Source organism: Aquarana catesbeiana, linkage group LG08 (assembly GCF_042186555.1).
Source record: "Aquarana catesbeiana isolate 2022-GZ linkage group LG08, ASM4218655v1, whole genome shotgun sequence".
NCBI lineage: Eukaryota > Metazoa > Chordata > Amphibia > Anura > Ranidae > Aquarana > Aquarana catesbeiana.
The window spans coordinates 274,553,033-274,562,548 of record NC_133331.1 but is presented as its reverse complement, the minus strand read 5'-3'; the positions used below and the strand labels follow the sequence as shown (position 1 = coordinate 274,562,548).

The 9,516-nt window shown below is 44.1% G+C and overlaps 1 protein-coding gene across 3 annotated transcripts in view; it reads left to right on the top strand.

Moving 5' to 3' along the window:
* The window catches only part of TMEM134 (transmembrane protein 134), a 48,114-nt gene that overhangs the window by 27,608 nt on the left and 10,990 nt on the right, over positions 1–9,516 (top strand). For 2 of the 3 annotated variants that reach the window (XM_073597294.1, XM_073597295.1), the window contains one exon: positions 3,702–3,754. The exons of the other annotated variant lie outside the window; for it this stretch is intronic. In XM_073597294.1, the coding sequence (XP_073453395.1) occupies positions 3,702–3,754 (53 nt within the window). The remainder of the gene's footprint in view (positions 1–3,701; positions 3,755–9,516) is intronic. 3 annotated transcript variants of the gene reach the window in all.

Sequence of the window (9,516 nt, the reverse complement as noted above, 5' to 3'; positions counted from 1 at the left end):
GACTCCACTAGACCTATGAAGGTATGCTGTTTCTGGCAGTCAGTAGGAGATCCTTTTAAGTCCTGTAAGTTGCCAGGTGAGGTCTACATGAATCACACTTGTTTTTCCAGCTCATCCCACACATGCTCAATTTGGATTTAGATATGTAGAATTTATGGAAAGGAGGATCAAACATACTTTGAAGTTCCACCAAGGCTTGCAAGCAGTGGCGTCTCTAGGGGGTGGCTTTTGGGGCTATAGCCCCGAATCTGGGGCCCATAGCCCAAGGCTCTGCAGAGGTCCCCAAGGGGGGGGGGGGCTCTCTGGGTACCCTGATTTAAGGGGGAGGCTCTCTGGGGATCCTAACGTAAGGGGGCCTCGCACACGTATATTATATACATATGTATGCCCACCCAAGCATACGACTCTCTTTACTATGTTGCTATGGGCTCTAGCCCCAGATCTTTTGCAGACCTAGTGACGCCCCTGCTTGCAAGTATCCTTTGGTGCCAAAATGGTGTAATCTATACATGCCCGAATAAAGCTGCGATTGATTCCTCCTTGAATCCCTGGTAGAAACCCTGTATTGGAGGGAGGGGCGGGGGCATGGCAGTGAGAGAGGACGTGTGATGTGAGAGGTCGTGATGGGATAGAGCTCCCCTGCTAATCCTTCCTTCTATCCTGCTAAGAGATATTGATGGTACATTGAACCGCATTAGAGCTCTATAGATTCTGGTTCCAATCGTCTGCTTTTCGTCTACCTTCCATCGGGTGGTGTGTTCCTGGTTGCTCCTTGTTGGTCTGCAGCTGCGTTCGCTACCTCTCAGCTTACCACTGGCTGCTTTCTTCGGTGCAATCTCCGGTGGAATCCCCAGTATTTAGTGGCTCCTGCATCCGGCCCTCCTGGCCTCTGACTTGTCTCCAGTAAAAACAAGTTTACTACTGGCTCTTTGCTCCGTTACAGGTAATCAGGTGACTGTTGTGGACCTCCAGGATCCCTGGCTTGTTGCAGGCAGAACCAACATGCTCCTTGCCCTGGTGCGGACCTTGGTATTCAGCGGCCCTTCTGTGGACTTCCTGGCCTGCTTGTTTTCCACAAAATACCTGCTGCATGAAGATACTCAAAGAATGGCTTCTATCAACGTTATTCACTTTACCCATCACTGGTCATAATGTTATGGTTGATCATTGTATATCTCTACAGTCATTTGAAAAAAGAGGACGTTTACAACCTTCTGAAACTTCACATGTCAATATTGAGAACACCAGACCCTAGATATCTGTGGTTTGAAACAAGACATGTTCCACCTGTTTACTTCATAAGGAGGTTTTAATCATTTACAGCTGATCTGGAACAACCAGTTCTAGTGTCCATAGATTTAAAGTGGTGGTAAATGTAGTTATGTACATTACTTTTTCTATTTGACAAAGCTACATTTTAATTCATTGAGATTAGTTAGAAGAACAAGTACACCATGTAAATGTAGTGTATGTGTCATTTGTTGAAGGATATAACCTTTATCAGAAGGCACCAGTGGCGGCTGGTGCTCAAAATTTATTTTTTTTTTATAAAACTATTGCAGTCATTGTGCCCATTAAACGTTGCCAGTGTGCCCCCCGCCTGCTCGCCGTCTGCCCGGCACTTACCCTGTCTTGGTGGGCAGCGGGTGACAGCGACGAGCGGGGTCCTTCATGTGTCTCCTGCCGTCCACATCTCCTGTCCTCTCCTCCTGATAGGCGTCCAATAGCAGTGCCTGTCGTTTCAGCCAATCAGGTGACAGGTAACAGACCCGAGCACCTGATTGGCGGAGAGGCGGTTCAGTATTAGGAAATATTAATTTGCTTTCCTAACACAGCTGAGTGAACTGCGAGTGCCAAGTATGGCGCTTGCTGTTTACCTTTTTTGACGCCTATTCGAGCCTATGACTCTAATCAGGTGCTTCAAAAAAATACCCCGCCGCTGTAATTCAGGCGCCGGACGCCTGAATAGGGGGTGGCAGCGGCGGTCATGGATGGATTCATGCAATGCATGAATCTATCCATTGGGCATAGAGGGGTGGTTGGAGAAGAGGGGGGGCGGCGCCCCATGCGTCCTATGGGCCTCACTTCCACTGGAAGGCACGGTTCGAATGACGCTCTGTTTTCCTGTGCAAAATATGTGGCAAGTCACCAGCTTCCATGGGGTGTAATATCTTTTCACATGATTGTATATACTGTATGTAGCGCTGGTAGATTTTTGTTATCTACCGTTGATAGGTAAATCTTGTGGGTTACTTGTTAGAGGAAGTTAAATTTGCCTCCTGTTCCAGCTTGGCTGAGTTGCATGTAGTTCCACACTGTGCCGGTGGGTGTCGTTGTCACCATGGGCTGGTGTTGGAAAAGCAACGTGTTGAAGCGTAATGAGTGCTCCTCTGTCCCGGAGACAACTCTGTGGAGGTGGTCCTCTGAGTTGCATTCTGGGAGAGGGTATTTATGGGACAGACGCCATGTTTAGGGGTTCGTTTTCAGCCACCTGCTGGCCCTCCTGGCCGACAGGTATGCGTTAAGAGTACCACCTCGTGGTCCTCCGTTCCGGAGGGCCCACGTCGCTGCGGCCTGTGGGCCCAGAAGCCTGTCTGGGGCCTGCCACAGCAGCAGAGGAATGGTCCTGAGCTGTCTATCCTGAGTGAAGAAGCTGGACAACCGAGAAGATCCCAGGGGAGGACCCGTCATGGAAGGATCATGCAGAGTGCTGGTCTGGAGAGGGGGCCTGGTGACTCGGTTGAAGGACGTATCCTGAAGTAATCTTACTGCATAGTACTGCCGGGTTGGCTTAAAGGTTCAAGTACTGTGTCTGACATTCATTTCAAACCAATACATCCTGTGGCAGAGGATCGTATGGGTTTTATTCCAAACAAGTCGGTGGCAGAGACTTTTGTTCGTGCTACGTGCTGGCTGCTAGGCAAGTGAGAGCCCTATCCAGGCAGGCAAAGATTGAGTCCCACAAGGGGAGCGTATTCAACCATTCAACCACAAGTGTTCAATTCCAGAGAATGTTCTAAAGAATACTAAGGAAAGGTATTTGAGCTTCCCTGCAAGTTTCCTTCTGCCTCTTTCCTGCTACTTCCTTTATTTGTTCAATAAAGCATTGGAAAATCTACTCAAGTATTGGTGTCTACATCATCCAGAGGTAAACTCAACGGGACCCTAGACCCGGTGCCAATGAAACAGAGGTATTGAGAAGTGAAAGTAACAGCCCGCTTTAAACCAGCAGCTCCACCGAGAGTTTGTGCTTCATGTAGATCTAATACTTCGGTTTTCATTCAAGGCAACCCTTTATTTTAATTTTTTTCATAATATCCTCAGTGTGATGTTGGTTCTTTAAGTAAAATCACATCATCCTGTTCGTTTTTTGGTCCTGCTCTTATATAAACAAAACCGATTTCCATCCTTTAGTGAGTCAACATGACAGAATGATTTAAATGCCATATCTGGAAAGTTAACTTGCACCTTTTGTAGGAGTCATACCACTCACCCCTCCACTGCTGAGTCATAATGCTGCCTCACTGAAAACTGATTGTTCTCTGCCTTTTTTTCTAATGATTAAAGCTGCAAATATGCCCCTAATTCTTGACCCATTTCTCACGATTTCCCTCTCTACTTTCAACAAAAGAAACCTCACTTTAGTTATGTTCTCTGTTGACGTATGTACAAAACTTTTTTTTTTTTTCCTCTCTTCCTAGAACTTGGAAAATGATGAAGAAACAGAACATGTTAAAATTAAAACTGTAGATAGGTAAGGCCTACATGTTCGTGATGTCCCTTGTGTTTTCCTTATACATGTATTTTTTACAATGGAGAATTTCCTTGTCAGTTCTACTGTCTTCGGATTTCTATTTGTAACCCGTTTATTTTTCATCCACCTTGTAAAATTTTCAATAAAAACAATTGAAAGAGAGGATAAGGCATGGGTTGAAATAAATCTCAGTTAAAAAGATAAGCTCGCCATTTTTAAAAATCTCTTTATTACCCCCCCCCCGTACTGTGTACCCCCCAAAAAATGTGCATCGTCACATTACAGAAGTTTTCCCTGTGTCCTGGAATGGCCTAAATATCTTCCTCTCCAGTTCTCAGACTTTTTGTTTGAGAAAATGTGTAAACCGGTTGGCGATTTTAAGTCGCAGAGGCACCCACTGAGATGTGCCATATGTCTAGAGATGGATCAGAGTCCTAGTATTTGATGAACCTGAATTTTATGTATTGCACAAAAAATGCATTTCGTGGCTCATATGTGCCACTTCCTCAGTTTAAAGGTAATACACAGATGTTCTATACATCCTGGTTCTTCGCTTCACCGGAGTGTGTCTGTGTGGGCACACTCCAGTGAATCAAATCAGGGAGTACAGAACATCTGCGTATCTTTAACCACTACAGCCCCGGAAGGTTTTATCCCCTTCATGACCAGGCCATTTTTTGTGATATGGCACTGCGTTACTTTAACTGACAATTGCACAGTCGTGCAACGCTGTGCCCAAATAAAATTGATGTCCATTTTTTTGGTTTTTTTTTGTTTTCCACAAATAGAGCTTTCTTTTGATGGTATTTGATCACCTCTGCGGTTTTTATTTTTTAAACAAAGTGCGACAATTTTTTGAAAAATATTTTTTACTAGAATACATATCCAATAAAAAAATTGAAAAAAAATCTAATTTCTTCATCAATTTAGGCCACTATGTGCTCTGCTACATATTTTTGGTAAAAAAAAAAAAAAAAAAATCCCAATAAGTGTATATTGATTGGTTTGCGCAAAAGTTATAGCGTTTACAAATGATGGGATATATATATTTTTTTTTTTTAACTAGTAAAGGCGGTGATGAGCAATTTTTAGCGGGATTGCGGCAGACAAATAGGACACCTAACTGACACTTTTTTGAGGACCAGTGACACTAATACAGTGATCAGTGCTAAAAATATGCTTGGTTACTGTACTAATGACACTGGCAGGGAAGGGGTTAACACCAGGGGCAATCAAAGGGCTAAGTGTGTCCCTAGGGGGTGCTTACTAACTGGGGATTGCTCTGATTGGGAGAACAGAGCTTGCATGCCTGCTTAGCAGGAACACAAGGTCTCTTCTCCCCTGCCAGAACAGCGATCTGTCTTGTTTACATAGGCAGATTGCCATTCTGCCTCTCTGGGGATCAATCGTGGGTGGCCTACTCGCTGATTGTCCCCAAAACCCCCCCCCCCCCCCGTCCTATCAGCGCGTGCCCCCAGAGGCTGCTTCACGAAGCAACGTAAAGCACGCTACTCTCTTGGATTTGAGTCGAACCATGGCTAGCAGCACACTTTGTGAGCTGATTTCCCAAACAATCGCCTGCTATACGTACCAGGATTTAGGCACCATTGCGTGTGAGTGTCATTTTTTTAACTGGATTTATCAAACTTTTTTACGCCATTGCGGAATGAGGATTCTCTTTCATCATTCCTATTCATATATATGAGGCAACTTACTACAAGAGGTGCCAACACAGATCTCTCCAGGGGTCTCCCCACATGCCTGAACGACTATACTAGAGATAGTTGGTCAACCCCTGGGCGGGGGGCACCCAGTCTGAATACATCTATGTGGGGCACCCAGTCTGAACACCTTGGAACACAAATTTACTATTGAGCACGAGCATTTTCTATATCCCCATATTGAGACTGTATAAGACTTCATATATTGTATACACCTAGCGCGGTGGAATGTTTCCTTTTGTACAGGTACTTCGTTTCGCACAGCCGGACCGCCTTGTTGCAGTAAATGTGCGGAATGCGGTCAGGAAGTGATTAAACGGAGGATGTGCTAAGTATGAGTCACGAAGCACGTCTTTGGTGAAATAAAGTAACTTGATCGTCAAATACAATGACACCAATCCATCTCCAGACACTCCACACCACAGATCTCAATGGGAGCCTCTGCTGTTTGAATAAACAAATGGTTTTTACTTTTAAACAAGCATACAATATTATCCCTCTGATTGCCCCTTTGAGGACCTAGGCAGGGACCTGGTTCCCCAGGGCATAGAGGGCAAGCAACTCTGCCCTTTGTAGACAGGAGTATTCTTCAGTTGCACCCTCAAAGTTGCACCTCACCCAGTAGGGTTAAAAAGTGGATGTGTCTCTCGCGCTACTGGGAGTATTTCGAAACGTAGCTAGTGACAGAACTCAAGTGATGAAAATAATATATTAAATGTAGCAAAACTTCAAAGTGTAACACAAAACACTAAAACATAGTATAACTGGATGAAGTTAACACTATAAAAACACTAACATTTTTGACACTTTATTGCTATTTTGCACGTGTTTTACTTGTATTTGCGCATTTTGGACACTTTATTGTATCTTTGCACATTGACTTTTTTTTATATTGCTGTGTTCACTTATTTACTCCTATAGAGACACTTTTTCTTTTCTTTTTTAGCGATGTGCGTATCCCATTACAATGTTTTTATAGTGTAATTTATCGCTTGTGCGAGATCACTTCATCCAGTTACACCCAGTAGGGTTACTGCAACCTCACCAAAATCACTATGATCAGTAATCTCATCTAAACTACTAAACAATTATTTGAAGCTATGTATGTATGTAAGATGGATCCTCTGTTCTTGGCCTAGACCTCCTCAAGGGGCTTAGCCCCTCTGACACACCCGGTTGAGTATAAAAGCAAACACAGTGAAACACAAAGTAATACCTTTCAACCAATAATAGTACTGGTACTAGTGTCTTTAAAGCAGGCACCAAAGCAGTTAGCAAAGGTAAACCTAATGTATTATTAATGTTGATATAAAGTTGATCCCCCAAGCAAATACACACAAGTTGCCAAATGTGGTGACACAGTTTGGCATATAGACTGACTAAGAGTAAGAGCCAAGCATAAATGGCATGTAATGCCCAGCACAACATAAACTGTAGCAATGCCACTTAAAATGCAACAGTCAGCAGTAATACAATGTGCACTTGAGGTGGCTGTGCTAGACCTAAACTGACTGGGTAGTCGCTGTCAAAAATGAGCAGCATAACCAGTGAAGGGGAACGAGGGGAACTTGCACGATAGGGGCAGTCCTTTAATTATCTTCTGTCTCCTACTGTTGGGGCCCTTTAAGGAAGTGTTGCTGCAAGGTGGAGTAGAAGTGGGCCGGAGATGGTAATAATCCTGTACAACCGGCGCTCAGTTGGTAATCATGCGGTAGGAACTTGAGGCTAATGGGAGAACTGAATTACTATAAGGGGTGCGGATTGGTTGCTCTAAGCGTCCTGCTCTCAGCTGCTTGATTACTGCTAACAGTACAGAGTCAACTCCCAGAGGTAATGATAGGCTTTTAAGGTGGAAGGGGGACCCCTTCGGTCCTGTTCTAATGTGGCTGCAACTCAAATGGTTAGAGCGAAGAACACTCAGGTCTTTCGGTGGCAATCCCACAAGGTCAATGAGGTTGCCAGTGCTGCTGGATCTTCGTTGATTTACACTCAAGCTCTTTAGGAGTGACTCTGGGGGTTATTTACGAAAGGAAAATCCACTTTGCATTGCAAGTGTACTTGAAAGTGCACTTGGAAGTGCAGTCTCTCTAAATCTAAGGGGTAGATCTGAAATGAGTGGCAGCTCTGCTGATTTTATCATCCAATCATGTACAAGCTAAAATGCTGTTTTTTTTTTTTTTTTTTTTTTTTTTTTTCCTTGCATGTCCCCCTCGGATCTACAGCGCCTTTACTTCCAAGTGCACTTGCAGTGCAAAGTGGATTTGCCTTTAGTAAATAACCCCCTCTGTCTCTTGATCACATAGACAGGTCTGTATGCGTGGACTTCTGCAGCACCAAGAAAGCTGGCTTTTCCCAGGCAATTGAATAAAGACTTAACCATTCAGTGGTCATAAACATATGGACGATCAGTGTGTGTGTACTGTATGTACAGTGGGGACGGAAAGTATTCAGACCCCCTTAAGTTTTTCACTGTTATATTGCAGCCATTTGCTAAAATCATTTAAGTTCATTTTTTTTCCTCATTAATGTACACACAGCACCCCATATTGACAGAAAAACACAATTCTTGACATTTTTGCAGATTTATTAAAGAAAAACTGAAATATAGCCTGGTCCTAAGTATTCAGACCCTTTGCTCAGTATTTAGTAGAAGCACCCTTTTGATCCAATACAGCCATGAGTCTTTTTGGGAAAGATGCAACAAGTTTTTCACACCTGGATTTGGGGATCCTCTGCCATTCCTCCTTGCAGATCCTCTCCAGTTCTGTCAGGTTGGATGGTAAACGTTGGTGGACAGCCATTTTTAGTCTCTCCAGAGATGCTCAATTCGGTTTAAGTCAGGGCTTTGGCTAGGCCATTCAAGAACAGTCACGGAGTTGTTGTGAAGCCACTTCTTCGTTATTTTAGCTGTGTGCATAGGGTCATTGTCTTGTTGGAAGGTAAACTTTCGGCCCAGTCTGAGGTCCTGAGCACTCTGGAGAAGGTTTTCATCCAGAATATCCCTGTACATTCATCTTTCCCTCGATTGCAACTAGTCGTCCTGTCCCTGCAGCTGAAAAACACCCCCACAACATGATTCTGCCACCACCATGCTTCACTGTTGGGACTGTACTGGACAGGTGTTGAGCAGTGCCTGGTTTTCTCCACACATACCGCTTAGAATTAAGGCCAAAAAGTTTTATCTTGGTCTTATCAGACCAGAAAATCTTATTTCTCACCATCTTGGAGTCCTTCAGGCGTTTATTAGCAAACTCCATGCAGGCTTTCATGTGTCTAGCACTGAGGAGAGGCTTCCGTCAGGCCACTCTGCCATAAAGCCCTGACTGGTGGAGGGCTGCAGTGATGATTGATTTTCTACAACTTTCTCCCATCTCCCGACTGCATCTCTGGAGCTCAGCCACAGTGATCTTTGGGTTCTTCTTTACCTCTCTCACCAAGGCTCTTCTCCCCCCGATAGCTCAGTTTGGCCGGACGGCCAGCTCTAGGAAGGGTTCTGGTCGTCCCAAACGTCTTCCATTTAAGGATTATGGAGGCCACTGTGCTCTTAGGAACCTTAAAAATGAACTTAAATGATTTTAGTAAATGGCTGCAATATAACAAAGAGCGAAAAATTGTTAAGGGTGTCTGAATACGTTCCGTCCCCACTGTATTTTTGTGTGTATGTATATTATAATTTACAGTTTACTACATGAGGGCTCTTATTTTTCCGGTGGGCACCCCAGGTTGTTCCTTGGGTCCCTCTCTCGTTAACACCCAGTTTGACCCCTGAGGACTACCAGTATACGAATACTGAACATAATAGACAGCACTGTGATGCTGACTAGCAGAACATCCCTCACAGTGGCTTAGCTTCACATTATGGGTCATCCGTTCAAGATACAAGCCAGGGCCCCTCCTCTACTAATATGTACATAAGGCATTGGTAGTGCTAATTAATGTCTGTTGATCTTGTATGTTTTGGGGTTTTTTGTATATTTGTCTGTAAGGTGTCCTATGTTTCCTTCTAGGAGCTAGCAACAGCACAATGCAACTACAAATGTT